Here is a 16,718-nt window from a genome sequence, read left to right on the forward strand (position 1 = left end):
GCATAATACCTAAGTACTTCAGCTTTCCAGGTGCAATACTTACTCCAAGATTCTGACACCAGGGCTCCATCTGGGAGCCCCCTAACAGGAGGGCCTCCGTTTTCTCAAAATTAATCTTCAAACCAGAAAAGACTCCATATGCCCGGATGAGGGACATCAGGGCGGGCATCGTCCGGTCAGCATGGTTGACATATAAGAGCATGTCGTCCGCAAACATACTTATGCAAAATTCATTTGAGCCCACCCCTAAACCCTCCAACCTCGCATCTCGGCGAATACGCGCCGCCAGAGGTTCCAGCGAGAGAAGGAAAATGAGGGGTGAGAGTGGGCAACCCTGGCGAGTACCCCGTCCCAGAGGAAACGGTTGGGAGAGTCCTCCATTCACTAGGAGTTGGGATGTGGGGCTATGATACAAAGCTGACAGCCAGGCTATGAAGTCTCCCTGAATCCCAAATCTACCCAGCGTTTGAAAGAGATGGGGCCAAGAGACCATATCGAACGCTTTTTCTACGTCCAGGCTAGTGATAAGTGCCCTGTCGGAGGTGGCTCGTGGTTGTTGTAACACAGCTAGGACCCGTAAGAGATTCATGGACGCATGCCTACCAGGCACAAAACCAACTTGATCTTCATGTATGAGCGCTGGTAAGAATTTATTGAGACGCGCCGCCAAGATGCTAGCCAAGAGTTTTACGTCCTGGTTAAGCAGGGAGATGGGGCGGTAGGACCCCAAAGCATCAATTGGGCGCCCGGGCTTAGGAAGAATAATCACGTGTGCCCTGTTATGTGAATTTCCAGGAGGTATGACGTTCCGCAGTCCCATAAAGTAATGTTGAAGAGAAGCTAGTGCCGGGGGGTCCAACAATTTATAGAATTCGGGGCCAAAGCCGTCTGGGCCCGGAGTTCTGGCCAGCTTGAGCTTTTTGATAGCAGTCTGTAATTCCTCTCCTAAAATAGGACCATTAAGGGCTTGGGATTGAGTGTCCGTCAAGGTCGGCAGACAGAGGCCCTGGAAGAAACAATCACTAGCGGTTTTGTCATAAGGTTGCGCGGAGTATAGGTCAGTGTAGAATTGTACGAATTGTTCTGTGATGGCTGAGTGAGTAACATGTGTAACGCCACCGGCATCTTTAATGGAAGTAATGATATGGCGAGTTCTGTGTGGGCGCACCAGGTTAGCTAGTAATCTCCCCGTTTTATCCCCCCAGCGGTGAAGTTTGTATTTGTAACAGTAGATATTACGGTTAGCCCTTTGATCTAACAGGAGATTAATTTTTTGCTTAACGTCATTCATGGCTTGTCTGGAGACATCGTCCAGGCGAGAGATATGAAGAGAGCGAAAGCTGGCGAGGTCCCTCGACATAGCCAAGAGTTCCCCGTCTCATTTTTTATTCAGGGACGCCGTGTATGCTAATATGTGGCCACGCATGACCGCTTTGGCCGCCTCCCAGTAGACAACGGGATCCACGTCTGTAGGCGAATTAGTGGTATGGAACTCCTCCCATCGTTTTTGAAAGAATTCACGGAACTCCGCATCTTTGTAGAGGAATGGAGACATCCGCCAGATACGCCCCTCGGCCTGTGTCCCGAAATGTAAGTCAAGGCCGAGCATAGCATGATCAGATACAAGAGGTGGTAAGATAGTTGAGGCCGATAAAGTCGGAAATAGAGAGGCGGAGATTAGGAAATAGTCGATGCGCGAATGAGACTTATGAGGGTGCGAGTAGAAAGAAAAATCAAGTTCAGTGGGGTGTAACGTGCGCCAAGTGTCCAACAATCCCAATTCTTTAATAAGGAAGTTTATACCCCTAGTGAAGTGGCCCCTCGGTACCGGTCTGGCCGGCTTACGATCCCATTGAGGATTTGCAACAAAATTGAAATCGCCTCCCATGATGGTCGGTTGGGGCATGAGAGGTGCCAAATGACCCACCACTGAGGTGAAGAAAGCATGGGAGTAAGTATTGGGGGCGTAGATATTGCATAAGATTAGAGGTTTGCCCCAGAGTTCACCCACCAGAATCAGAAATCTCCCCTTGGGATCATCGATGTGGCTGTGTATGTGAAAGGGTATGTTCTTGTGGATGAGAATAGCTACTCCGCATTTTCGATTAGTAAATGATGCCGAGTGTACCTGACCCACCCAGCCCCTACGCAACTTCCCATGCTCCCCAGAACTCAGATGAGTCTCCTGTAAAAATGCTATGTCAGTGTGTTCACGCTTAAGGTATGCTAGGATTTTTGTACGCTTGATGGGTGAATGAATTCCATCTACATTCAGTGATTTAACATGCAATTGTACCATGGAACTTACAGAAATGCATAGAAGAAACAGTGAAAAACCATAGGACGAGCGATGGAGGCCGTCCCAGCCAATGCCTCCACTCACTCATGAAATACCAAGTCAACCTGCCCAGGCTACAACAGTGGTTCAGTGTAAAAAAGCCCATACAGTCATCCAGACAACCCCCAGACATACCCCACACACAAACCCGAGTCATACCCACATACATTCCCCCATTCAGACACATCCCTCCCCCCCTCCTCTTCTTTTCATTCCCCCAAACCCCAGCATGGAAGGCCATGCTAATACCAAAAAATACAGAAATAGGAAATAGGAAACAGCTCCGGGCCATGCCCCCAGAAGAGAAGAACAACAACACATAAAATTTTTGTAAACAGTCTGCTTGCCCCGGTGATGCACAGTATGGCTCTGTAAATCAGTCTCACCCCTGTAAGAATGCAGGCGAGCAGGCAATCCCACTAAACCCCCAAGCAGAACTCATCCTGCGGCGCCGAAGCACCGCGCACAAATAGGTACAGAGACGGGCTTGCATGATGCAGCTACAGGTCCTCCGTTTAACAGAGGATGGGTAGGCAGATAGACGCCCGTGCCAGATCTTCCCTTTTCAAACAGACAGTGCAGCTCGACACCTCAGACGCTTCTTCCCAAAGGAATCGGGGCAGACGCTCAAAGACGCCCGTCCCCCTAAGCGGCCTCGCCTCGCCTCCCCCTCAGAGGACAACTGCGGTCCGCCCAGGCCGAGACAAGAGAGCCGGTAAGCCCAGAGTTCACAGGCGTTCCTGCAGCCAGCCAAGTGTACAATGCAGTGAGGGAGCGTGCCACAGTAGGTGAAGTGTCTGGGCACAGCGATCCCACCACTACTCGCAGAGTCCCCAGTAATCCCGGGTAGGGGTAGCTCTAAGTGGCCATCGTGTCCGACGAAGGGAAGTAAAATCCCGTTTGAGGATGCCTGAACGCCGGCAATTGTCGGGGATGTCTTGTCAGTGCCGGCGGCGTTGCGGAGCAGGGAAAGTTGGCGGCGAAGAGATAGACAGAGGTACACGCTGGGTAGAGTGCAGCAGCATCATAGACCAAGACCGGGAAACGCTTCGGAGGCTCTCAAGCCATCTCTGGGTCTGCACGCGGAGGCGCTGGTAAATCTTGTATGAAACGCTCCAGATCTCGCGGGGAGTCAAAGTAGTGAGTCTTATTATTGTAAGAGACTCGGGCTCTGGCCGGGTAGAGCAAGGATACCCTTATTTTTCTTTGATATAGGGTGTTGCAGTGAGGAGCCATGGCTCTACGTTTCGAAGACACCTGGGGGGAGAAGTCCTGGAAGACCAGAATTTTATGTCCCTCATAGGTGAAGCCAGCCCCTCGCCGAAAGCAGGATAGAACACGTTCTTTCAGGGCAAAATTAAGGAAGCGGGCGAGGACTGGCCGAGGTCGTTGATCCCCCTCACGCTGGGGGCCCACCCGATGGGCGCGTTCAATCAGGACCCTCTCCCCAGGCTCAACGAGGCCCAGCACTCCCGGCAGCCACGATTCCAGACAAGGCCGTAGGTCGACATCCCGAACGGAGGAGGGTATCCCTATGAAACGTAAGTTATTTCTTCGGTTCCGATTCTCGTGGTCTTCCAATTTTTCCAGGCAGGTAGCTTTTGCAGTCTCCAGGACCCTCAGGCGCTCCTCAAAGTTTGCAGCCCGGTCCTCCTGCTGGGCCACTCGGTCCTCCACCCGTTGTAGTCTGCCCGCCTGTGTCTCCAGTGTTTCCCTAAAATCCTCCATGAAGGTTTGAATTTTTGCGAGCTTGTCTTCCATAACAAGGGTCAGGGACTTGGTGAGCTCTTGTACGGCCGCTTCTTGTATTGTGAACATGGGGACCTCGTGGCCGTCCGCCATTTTAGAGTCCGTCAGCCTCACCTTCCCGCGTGTGTCCCGCTGCGCCCTTGCAGTCATGCCGGGTTCCAAACTCTCCCAAGAGCGCTCCGCACACACCAAACACTTGCAGGGAAGCGTCGGTCCGCAGGGCACCGGTTTTTAGAGCGAGTGCGGCGTGTTGAAATGAAGGTTAAGTCGGCATGGCCCGGAGCTGTGTGAAGGCACGTCCGCTCAGGTGCGCGGCATCACGTGACCCCCCCCACTCCCTCTTTTAACCATTCATTCCAACCATTGCGTCTGAAACGTCTGATTTTTCATTTCAGATGCAATGGTTGGAATGAATGGTTAAAAGAAGGAGTGGGAACCTTGAGAAAGCCCTAAGAGCTAGCCGCGCATGCGCACTCCTATTTGCGTGTTCTGTGCGGTGTAAGTCTGTGGCTGCAGGAGTGCGCATGCGCGAGTCCCCAGCCTTGGCCGCGGCTTGAGGCATATGCGCCAGTTAGCTGCATCGGGCGACAGGAGCGGCTCTGGCAGCGGATGGCGGGAGGAGGGCTCATGGTCCTGCCGCCGCTGCCGTTCCTGTTCACAGCGGCCTGCACATCGCCGACTCACCCCCTCCCGCAACAAACGCTACCGCTCCTGTTCTTCCCCTCCCTCCAGTCACCGCTGCCATTCCTATTTAAAACGGCCTGCTGAGGTTCACTGCTAATTAGCATCTACATATCTCAGCACTGGAGAAAGAAAGTTCACCAAGAGTTCTCTGTTTCTGCAAGGCCCCCCCCCCTACTGGGGAGGGGGGGGTGGAGGTGAGAGAGGCATGGACTGAGAGGAGGAGTTAGATTTACATTATTTTATGTACCAATAGGGAATTACATAACCAGAATTCGGGGATGTACTTTTTGGAACAAAGGAAGAATTTATCTGTATAAAAAACACGTGCATTCTAGGTAAAGCGAGAGAGATTCACTTACTTATGCTACGGGGATCTGCTAGCCCCCTGCTAAGCATATGGGTGCAAGTTCTTCTCTCCATTGCATATTCTGAACTGACAATATATTTTTCTGATATGTCTCTGCTGCTGTAATACTGTAAGTTTTTATACTAACAATAAACGAATATTGTCTGTTTTGGAAGATACAATGCCGTCTTGTAGTTTTTCCAATGAGGTAAACAAAGCAGCGCTTTACTTCAGTAGTCATGGGGACGGGGTAGGGACAGTGATCACGGGGACAAATTTTTTCCCGTGTCATTCTCTAACACAAGTGTCTGAATGTTCATCCCTCAGTGCATAATTTGCATAGGGTGTTGACCAAACCTCTTTGCACATTCAATTATGTGACTTTCACAATTTGGATTCAATTCTTCTGCAGTCAGATAAATGTCAAACAGTTTTTAAGTTTTTAATAGAAAATGACACAGGGACAAATTTTTTACCGTCCCCGCAGGAACTCAATTTCCCTGTCCCATCCCTGAGAGTTTTGATGCTGTCCCTTCCCTGCCTTATTTCTGTAAGCTCTGCCTTAATTGCACAAGCCTCGGATACTTATAATTTTAAAGTGTTTCAGGCTTGTGCAGATGAGGACAGAGCTTGCAGGAATGGGGCAGGGACAGGAAAAGAACTTGCCAGGACGGGACAGGAAAATGAGTTCCCGAGGGGCAGGGAAAATTTGTCCCAGTGTCATGCTCTAGTTTTTAACACAGACAGAAAACTGCTGGCTTTAAATCCACTGTTCACAAACACTTCTTTTCAAGCTTTTAGAAACACCCTCATGGTGGATTTCATCATGCTATATCAGTTGGCAATTTAAAAGCTGCTGTATAAGATCTACAAGTATCAGATGCAGGTAAAGCAAGGTCAATTAATTGCCCAAGAGAAAGCCATGTATAACATTGTCACCATTGTTAATCTACTGTACGTATGCATCAAATTATTCAGAATACCAATGAACCATTATTAAATGTCTCTAAAATAAAAAAACATACATTAACTACCCCTCCCCCCCTTTACTAAGCTGCAATAGAGGTTTCTACCACGGCCTGGAGTGCTAAATGCTACGACGCTCACTATGAGCTCTGGGCCGCGGTAGAAACCTGTCACAGCTTAATAAAAGAGGGTCTTAGGTAACCAGTGAAAGAACTTACCAATGATTTGTTGCTTCCATGATATAGGTTATAGAAGAAGACTTTCTGGATTTTATATTTCTTTTCCATTTTTTTCATTTCATTTTGTTTTTCATATACATTTTTCCTTTTGGATTTCCGGGTTTTGCTGCTATTTTTATTTATATATTTTTTTTGGTTGTTTATTTTACTTTATGTGTCAAAGCCTAAATTTTAGAATGGACTGGAAGTTTTAAGACTGCAAAGAGTTATTGAACACTGCTTGTGCAAGTAAAGAACATGGGAGTACTGAAGATGAGAAATATGGATATTCATCACATCGCCATATGTTTGATCAGAAAAGTGATTGCATTATGAAATTTTAGAATAATAGTGGTGGTAGGAACAATTGATGTATGATGATGGTTCCTTAATGTCGTTTCCTCTCAGTAGGAGAAACTATTGGCACTGAGAACTTCTTTCACAAATTATATGCATGTGTTTAAGCATATTGGTGTCATATTTTGTATTTATTATTATTTTTCCACATATATTTTGAGAATAAACCCTGTGATTTACGAATCAATGAAGCCTTGACATGTGTTATAGAAACTGTAACACCCCTGGTTAATTTTTAAGTTTCATACCAGACTTAAAAGGTTTACCAAAAGGATTTTAACATTTACCCTTCTTATGTGAATATATAAACATAGATACAAATACCTATGCATCTCCTTCAGATTTATAACAGTGGGGTTTGCTCCTGTCCCAAAGACCACTAGACCACCAAGGCCAATAACTGGGCCTAAGGGGGTTTTCTGGGACTTGGAGGGAGGGAGGGCAGAAGGGTGGGATCAGAGGTGGTAGAAAGGAGACAGAGATGTTTGGCAGAACTAGAGGGAGAAAGGGAAGTGCTCTGGAGTGGGGAGTGGGGTAATGAGCATTGTTCTTGACCACTGGAATCCACATAGCTAAACCATCAAAATTAAGATTGCTATTTACTATAAGTTGCACTGAATATTTACAGCATCAGCATAGCTGCCAGCTCCTCTGCTTTTGGAATGCCCTTATCTGATCCACTTAAAAACTGGCCAGTCAGGAATCCCTAGACAAATAATCACTTCTTTCCTTCATGTCTTCATGTTGCATTACTATTCAAAAATTTCAGTTTGGTTTAAATTTGACAATGTATGTTTTGGGTTTTTTTTAACTCTATTAATTTTTAAAGCCAACAAAAGTACAGAACAATATATATACAATCATTAATCCACCACAGTAAGCACTTATAATCTGTCAATAATAATACATAAAGAATAACCTTCTATAACCTGTAGATATAGGACATAACAAAGCAAAGATATACCCCCCCCAACCTCCCACCATCCCACCCTCCCCTGGATGTGTGTGTAATTTTGCAAAAAACTAAAGATAAGACAATTATAACGAAGTAATAAAAGAAGTCAATGGGCCCCCAAATCAAATTAAATAATGTGCTATGCCCCAACATATCAGCATTCATTTTCTCATACCTGTATCAGAGGCATAAATTTGCCAAACAAAAAGGAAAATTAAGGTGATCGCAATTTTTTCAATAACAAGTAACCATCTGTATGGCTAACCTGGTCATAATAAGGATTAGCCGGCTTTTATATCAGTCCAAAGGGGGTTTAAGATGTAATAATGTCTCACATATGACTACATCATATGTCAATGGGATCGATGACTCCAGTACAGTGTTAATCTGTCCCCATATCGACTTCCAAAAACTAAGTATTAAAGGACAGTAAAACAACAGATGGTCCAATGTCCAAATGTCAAGATGACAGTATCAGCATCTGTTAGATTTAGAATTATCTAACTTCTGTAGATGAACCGGGGTCCAAAAAAATCCTATGCAACAAGAAAAACCAAGTTTGTCTCAGAGATGATGATGATGTACATCTCAACCTCCAAGACCAAATTTGTGGCCATTGAGTAGCAGAAATCTGCTGCTTAATCTCAATGCTCCAAATATCTCTCAAACTTGTTTTTGGTTTCTTATTCATATAGCCAGATATTAATTTATACCACTTGGCTGCCTGATGCCCTAGCAAATCTGTCTGGAAGCATAGGACCGGCGAGCTATACTGATTTTTTAGATTGCACCAATCAGGGAACCCTTTCTGAATGGCCTGCTTCAGCTGCCACCACTTATAAATTAAATTTAAAATACCGAATGATTGTTGCAATCGTGAAAAATCAAGCATTTTTCCATTTGATAAAACATCATCTAGTGTATGTATATCTGCCTACAACTAATGCTTCCAGAAGATCTTAGACTTGCCAATTTGAATCTTGGAGTTTAGCCATAAGGATTGACACGTGGATTTTTCTACTGGAATATCTGTTAAGTTGTTAATAAATTTCAAGGTTTTCCAGGTGTCAAATAAAATACTATTGTCCTTAACATATCTGGGTAAATTGATACTTAAAACATGACACGATCTCAAAGGAGACATGAGTTGCCTTTCTAAATAAAGCCAATCCGGAAGATGTTCCATGAGCTCAGGAAGGATCCAATATATGCCCTGTCTCATGATAAAAGCTTCATGGTATCTGTAGAAATTGGAAAATTTACCCCACCCTCCACAATTGATTTTTGCAAAGATACTAGAGCTATTCTAGCAGTTTTACCCAGCCAAATAAAGTTAGTGAGAATTCTATTTAATTTCTTATAAAAGAACCCCTGAAAATAAACTGGCAACATCCCCATTTAGTAGCAAACTACAGGCAATATCATCATCTTGACAGTTTGTACTCTCCCCCACCAAGAAAGATGTAAAGAGTTCCAATGCTCACACATCTCTTTGATTTTCAGCAATAATGATTTCTCATTTACTGTCATTGTGTCTTCCAGAGTTTTTTGAATCATAACACCTAAATATTTTATATCCTCTTCCTTCCAAAGGAATGGGAATGGGTCAAATAGTCCTTTTACACAATGTACATTTAGAGGAAGAACCTCCGATTTACTCCAATTTATTTTATAACCAGAAAATTTACCAAATCGGTCAATCAATTCCAGTAAATACGGAATGGTAAAATCAGGATTTCTCAAATGAAGCAAGATATCATCTGCATACGCAGAGACCTTATATTCCTGATCTGCATAAGGAATTCCCTATATATCCTTTGCCTGCTGTATAGCCAACAAGGGTTCCAACACAATATCAAAAAGCAAAGGAGACAAGGGACATCCCTGTCTAACTCCCCTTTCCAGACAAAAATGCTCTGAGAAAGTATTATTAATATATATCTGGCCGAAGGGGAGCTATACAAGGTATGAATCATTTGTATAAATCCAGATCCTATACCAAACCAATCCATTGCTTGATATATGAAAGTCCACTCCACTAAATCAAAGGCCTTCTCTGCATCCAAAGGGACAGAGAAAGCCAGATCATTCATTGCTTTTGATAAATTTAGCATATGAAATGCCAATCTAGTATTATTTGAAGAGTGCCTCTGAGCAACAAAACCCATTTGGTGCATACCGATCATGTATGGGAGAGCCTTGGCTAACCTTAAAGCCAATAACTTAGCCAGGAGTTTTCCATCCACATTGATTAAAGAAATAGGCCTGTAATTTGAGACCAACATGGGATCTCTATTTGGCTTTAGCAAAACAATGGTTAAAGATTCAGCCATAGTACCTGAAATACAACCTTTAGTCAGTTGCGAATGTTATAATTTTAAAAGATGAGGTAAAAGTGTAATTTGAAAAACTCCACTGTAAATCCATCACCACCTGGAGCGGATCCAGCTCTGAGGGACTTCAACACTGTCTGAAGCTCTTTTAGTGATATAGGTGCATCAATATTTCCTTTCATATGCTCGGGAACTTTTGGCCCCTGAACTTTAAAAATTCTAAACCTTCCATTTCTTTATCAGAATAAAGCTCAGAAGAAAATAAAGCTTTATAAAATTCCAAAAATTGCTTCAAAATATCTCCAATTTGGGATTGAGTTTTATTCTTCTCATCTTTAATAGCCACAATTTTTACTTTCCTTTTTTTGGCTTTGAGATAATTAGCCAATAATCTTCCCGCTTTATTCGAGTTTCCATAATACAGAGCTTGTTGAGAAAACAAATCTTTCCTAGCATGTTGTGAAGAAATATCATTGTATTTATATTTAGCTTTCAAGAGGGCCTGTAAAATAGTGTGCTCCCATTTCGAAGCCATTTGTGATTCTAAGGATCAAATATTTTGTTCTAAATTAGAAAATTCTAATTTCAGCATTTTCCGTATGTGTGCCAAATAAGAAATTATTTGCCCTCTCATCATAGCTTTAAAAGCATCCCCAATAGTTTCCAATGAGACTTCCTCCGAGGTATTGAGTTGAAAATAGTCAACTATTTTTTGTTTTATTTCCTCAAGAAAGTTTGAATCCGCAAGTAATGTATTATTGAATCTCCAAGTAATGTATTATTGAATCTCCAAGTAATGTATTATTGAATCTCCAAGTAATGTATTATTGAATCTCCAAATAGGTCTAGTAAAGTCCTTTTCACCAACTCGGCACTCAATCCAAATACTTGCATGATCCGTCAGAAGGATCAGATCTATGTTAGCCTGTGTAACCTGCCTCGTTAAATTATCTGATACAAAAAATAATCAATTCTAGAAAATGATTGATGAACCTGGGAACAAAAAGAAAATTCACGAGCATTAAAATGAAAAAGCCTCCATATATCTTTTAAACCGCATGATTGCACAAGATTGTCCAAGCCTAGTGACTTTAGTTGTCTACTAGGTTGTTTATCCAGCAATGAATCCATGACAGCATTGAAGTCTCCAGCCACAATATATTAGATGTAGCAAATGACAGAATTAAATGTTGGAGTTTTTTAAAGAAATCAGTCTGATTTGTATTAGGGGCGTAAACATTAAAAAGCTTTAGGGTATCATTTCCTAAGGCCATGTAAATATGAATCCATCTTTCCATAGGATCAGCACTAGCATTACTAAATACCGCAGAGCATTTCCTATTGACCAGGATAGCCACACCAGCTTTCTTTCCCACAGCAGGCACATAAAAAGAATGTTTTACCCATCCACCCTCCAGTTTACTGGCTTCAACTGGACAGAGGTGCGTTTCCTGCAAGAAATAGACATCAGCCACTTTCTTTTTCAAGAAATTCAATACTTTTTTCCTCCTTATGGGGTGATTAAGCCCATTTACATTTAACGAGTAAAATTTTATAGCCATTTGAATTGATTAAAGTATAAAAATACATAAGCAAATGATACCAGAATAATTGCCACTTACATCCTTATCCCTTCCCACCCACCTCCCAACCCACCCACATAAAGAATTTCATAAAATAATAATCCATACACATCCAAAAACCCATACCCCCATATCCCTCCCCACCCCAATAGATAAATCATGTGAACTTGGATGTACATACAATAGACCCACAAGCCCATCTCCCTTCCACCTTGCAATTACTAAATCACCCTTTCACGCATCACAAATACCTAATAATACCTTTACCCCATAAACAAATGAAATAAATTAATATTTATATCCACAATACTTTAATAGCCTGTATAAAGAATTTCAGTAATTATCAGAAAATATTAACCGTTTCTTTTGCCCCTATATATAATGACCTCTCCAATACACCATTAATTTAACAAAAACTAAAAATATACCATGAATATACAATACATCTACTATCAATCAGGATACCCCCCCACATCCTATACAGAATAATTCTCAAAATAATATATTAACAGGGAAACTCCAATTCTAACACATATACTCTAAATATTTATTGTAAAGACTCCAACCTAAGGATTCCAAAATTAATCTATATATACTTTATGCTTTGTTAAATCAATCAATCAATCAATCAATATCAGAATAGTGGGACATAGAACCCCTCATCGTCAATTGATAATAAAATAGAATATAAACATGAAGTATAAATTATTATTATTATTATTATTTCTTTTTTTTCACTCTTAAACTAAAACATTGTAATTTAATCACATATCTGCAAATATTTACATTCAGGTTGCGCATTATCAACACATAGTACAAATCTTCTAAACATTTCACAAAGGTAGGAAGCTGCAAACGAAAATGAAAACCACATGGCCTGAACTTAAAGTTGCTTCATAGCTTATCCCAGGTCTAATTTAGATTATTCCACCTCCCCCTGAGGGACTGGAGCAGGACTTTTCCTTCTCTTTATCATACACCTCTGTGCCTATTTCCTGCAGATTTTCTGTGTTGTGCCAAGGTCTGCTTCTCCTGCTATTTCTTTGCATTTCCTGTTCTACATGATAAAGATGGCACCTCACTGTATCTAGTCCTCTTCATGTCTTTCTCATGCTGGTCTTCTGCTTCTGTTTTCGCAAGTGAGCCTCGCTATCATGGCGGAACACCAGCATCAGATATTCAGACTAAAAGGACAATAAAACAGATTTGCCAAAGAGGCAGCCAGTGCAGGAAGCTCTCCCACCCCCAACATGGTATTAGTACAGCCCATGGCAGTTTCTTCTCTATCCTCAAAGGTCAAGCCAAATGCTGCAAATCAGTCACAGGCAGGTGGGTACTCTTCAATCTCAAATCGGATTGTTTCTGTACAGTGTCTCAGAAGTCCTGGTTTTCACCCATTTTTCATGAGTCAGTGCTGCTTCAAACTGCACTGGTGTGAAGCCCTTTGAGATAAACGCTGCTCTGTCTCTGCAAGTTTCATATTGCATATTCCCTACTCTGGTGCCATTTCACAGCAAGTCAATGTTTTAGCAAAGAGAGGAAGTCACTGAATCAATAAAAGAAATGATGGCATCAGGATGTTCCAATATTTGCATACAGCTTACCCAGAAGAGCCTGGGTGCAAAAACAACTCACCCAGCAATAAAAGGAATTAATCCAATAAATAATTTCATTAGGCATATCAAAATTGATTGAAATCTTGTCTTAAGTATTATAAGCTATCTGATGTGTTTAGTAGAGTAACTTTTCAGACCCCATAAATCACTTTCTTCCAGCAAAAGACAACTTGTCAGTATTTTCCCCTTTTTTATTAGTAAATGTTATATATCATCCTATATCAGGGGTGTCAAAGTCCCTCCTCGAGGGCCGGAATCCAGTCGGGTTTTCTGGATTTCCCCAATGAATATGCATTGAAAGCAGTGCATGCAAATAGATCTCATGCAGATTCATTGGGGAAATCCTGAAAACCCGACTGGATTCTGGCCCTCGAGGACCGACTTTGACACCTGTGTCCTATATCCTTCACCTCAATCCAGCAATCTTGAAAAATTCAAAAGAGAACCCCACTGTCCATAACAAAATAAATAAAATAATCTGATAAGAGCTTTAAGAATACTGAGAGCCAAATGACTTTCCAATTGTCAGTTAGAATCCTGCATTAGGACATCTGCTGCAGTTGATTAATAAAATCTTGTAAGTCTTTAGGATCCCTGTAATGTTTAGTATTATTATTCAAAGAAACCCTGCTTCTCTCAGGAAAAGATTCTTGGACTTAAGGCCACAGCTTAGGGAAATAGGAGCTAAATATGGACTGATTTATCCAGCAATTGACAATGTATGTGAAAGAAATTAACTAGTGACCTTACCTGAGATGCTCTGCTTTCTTGCACTCAGTGTTCCTTCTGATGGTTTTATATGGTTTGCAGATTTGGCATATGGACTCTCATCTGAATAAAAGAGGATACATTTTTTAGCTTACTACTACTATTTATTATTTCTCTATCGCTGAAAGGTATACGCAGCGCTATACATTCTAACACACAATAGACAGTCCCTGCTCAGAAGCGCTTACAATCTAATTTAAACAGGACATTTCAGGGTTGGGGGAGTTACAATGAGTATAGGTATCTGACAGCAGTGAGTGGGAGTTGAGAGTTGAAAGCAGTTTTAAAAAAGTGGGCCTTTAGCTTGCATTTGAACACTGCCAGGGACAGAGCACAACGTATTGATTCAGGAAGCCTGTTACAGGCATACGGCACCGCAAGAAATAAGGGACAGAGTCTGGAGTTGGCAGTGGAAGAAAAGGGTACAGATAAGAGGTGCTTGTCCGAGCGGAGATCACGGGGAGGGAGCATAGGGGGAGATAAGCGAGGAGAGATATTGGGGGGGCTTCAGAGTGAATGCACTTGTAAGTCAGCAAGAGTCAAGTTACCTTACTAATGTTAATATTCCCTATTGCTGATTGATAAATAATAAAGGCCCTCTTTTACTAAGCCACGTAAGGACGTGGGTTGTGCATTGCGCCTCAATATACAGCGTATTTCATGCTAATAACTCATACACAGACATGTAATTTAATCAAAATAATATTTATTCAGTTTTATATCCAATTAAGCTTGATGTTAAAATTAGAATTAGACTAAATTGCCAATTAATTATATGCATTACATTCATTGCCAATTTCATAAACATTCTGTGTATGAGGGAGTGGGCCCATCTCTCCCAGGCTAACTGGCCCATATGGAGAGAGAGGAATCTCCCCCGGATCAAAACCTGGAGCTTGCTTATGTATTCTCACAATGACCAATAATACATCATTTGAATCTTCCAATGTTCATTTAGCATGTCACTGGAAAAAGGTTGGACTTATTTCAACAAAGGAATTCCTTTTAGCTCTTATAAATACCAGGCTTAAAGAAAAGTTTTATAGATTATATATCTGTTTACAGCAATTTCTGAATAGGCATAAACCATTATAACTCTCTCACCCAGTATCTTTAGGAGTGTGAAACAAAAATAGTTCTCTGTATCTATAGGAACTCATTTGCTGGAGAAGCTGACAGTTTCAGGTTTCACAGACACACAAAAGAAAACCCATGCACAGCAGTAGCCCTCCTTAATGAGGATAGCTAATGTGCAGACCAGATGTTCTTTATCTGCTGTCATTTACCATGTTATTTCTCTATCTCCTGGAAAATTAGCAGGTTCTTTAATACCTTTGTTTAAAGTCACAAGGCTTTTCTAAGACCAACCTATAACCAAACAGTATTTTGCATTTAAAAATCTTCCATTTTAAAGTTAGTTCCATCTCATGTTCCTATACAAAGCAAGGTAAAAATAGCTGACCTGGGCCTCTCAAAGATTGGAGTTTCCATGGTAACATTGTCCCTGGCTTTAACTTAAAAGTCATAGGTCAAACTCCACATGTTGCATCTGGAATTTCCAAATTTAAAGTTTTATAGTATTAGTTTTATATGCAAACACACACACAATTCACACATACAATCACACACATAGGGCTCCTTTTACGAAGGTGTGTTAGCGGCTTTAGCGCGAGCAACTTTTCATCACACGCTAACCCCCGCGCTAGCCAAAAAACTACCGCCTGCTCAAGAGGAGGTGGTTGCGGCTAGCACGGCCGGCAGTTTAGCACGCAGTATTACATGCGTTAAACCGCTAAAACACCTTTGTAAAAGGAGTCCATAGTCTGGGATCCCAAACATTATTATCAAGAATTATTAAAGTTATATATATACATCCATCAGATTACTGTATATTGTCACACAGCTATCCCCTGCTCTCACCAGCAGGCGGTTTAGCTGTGTCAAATCCTGACCTGTCGGCATGGCTTCCCCAGGAAAGAGGAAGGCTTTTCAGGTAAAACAGACCTAGGCACCTGCCTAATCTGTCAGGCCACACTGAGATACTTTGCCAAAAAGGAGACACGATTCAGATTTGTTCAAATTCAGATACTTAGGCTTTATTGAACAGGGGGTCTGAATACTTTCAGCCACCCTCATGGAATGCAAAAATTAAGCATAAAACAAAAATATCATACAGCTGTCAGAATTGTCAGAATGGCTTAAAATTCAAGTATGGCATACAATTGCAGTTCCCAGGACTTTCTCTGCTGTAAAGATAGTCCTCTTCACCAGGGTTCAAATAAACAGAAATGCCATGAAAATCAACTTCCAAACAATGAAAGCAAACAGCATCACAAAGCAGATAAATGAAGTGGCAAACTTTAGAAATAAAGTTCCAAGCTTCCCAGCTAACCTAGCTGGGTAACGTGTTTAGTTTCCAGAGCAGACTCCTAGGCTCATTAGCATCAGCTGAGCTTCTCAGCCGATGGAGCACAGTAGGGTATTAGATAAGCTGTGAGCTTTACTGAGGCTTTATCACAGAGGCTTCACACTATCAACAATACAGTTCTTTAAGTAAACACTGACCTCCAGTCAGTCCCAAAGTGAAAGGTTTTCCTTCTCTCCTTAATCAGTGACACCTGGGCTCTGGTTGCAGAGAGCCAGCACTCAAACGCAGCTTAGTGAGACAGATACTCTGCTTCCCTTCAGCTTATGGACTAATCTCCATTCCCTCTGGGTTATAGACAGCTTCTGGACACACTTCAGCAGTGTCCATTGCTTCATCTTTTCCAGCAGCTGGACTCAAGCTTGCCATCTCCACGTCCT

General features: G+C 42.1%; 1 protein-coding gene across 1 annotated transcript in view; it reads right to left on the bottom strand.

Annotated features, from left to right (window-relative positions):
- Positions 1–16,718, bottom strand: part of GRIP1 (glutamate receptor interacting protein 1) — a 399,879-nt gene that overhangs the window by 267,526 nt on the left and 115,635 nt on the right. The window contains 1 exon segment of the mRNA XM_033958481.1: positions 13,896–13,976. Within this exon segment, the coding sequence (XP_033814372.1) occupies positions 13,896–13,976 (81 nt within the window).

Source organism: Geotrypetes seraphini, chromosome 9 (assembly GCF_902459505.1).
Source record: "Geotrypetes seraphini chromosome 9, aGeoSer1.1, whole genome shotgun sequence".
Classification (NCBI taxonomy): domain Eukaryota; kingdom Metazoa; phylum Chordata; class Amphibia; order Gymnophiona; family Dermophiidae; genus Geotrypetes; species Geotrypetes seraphini.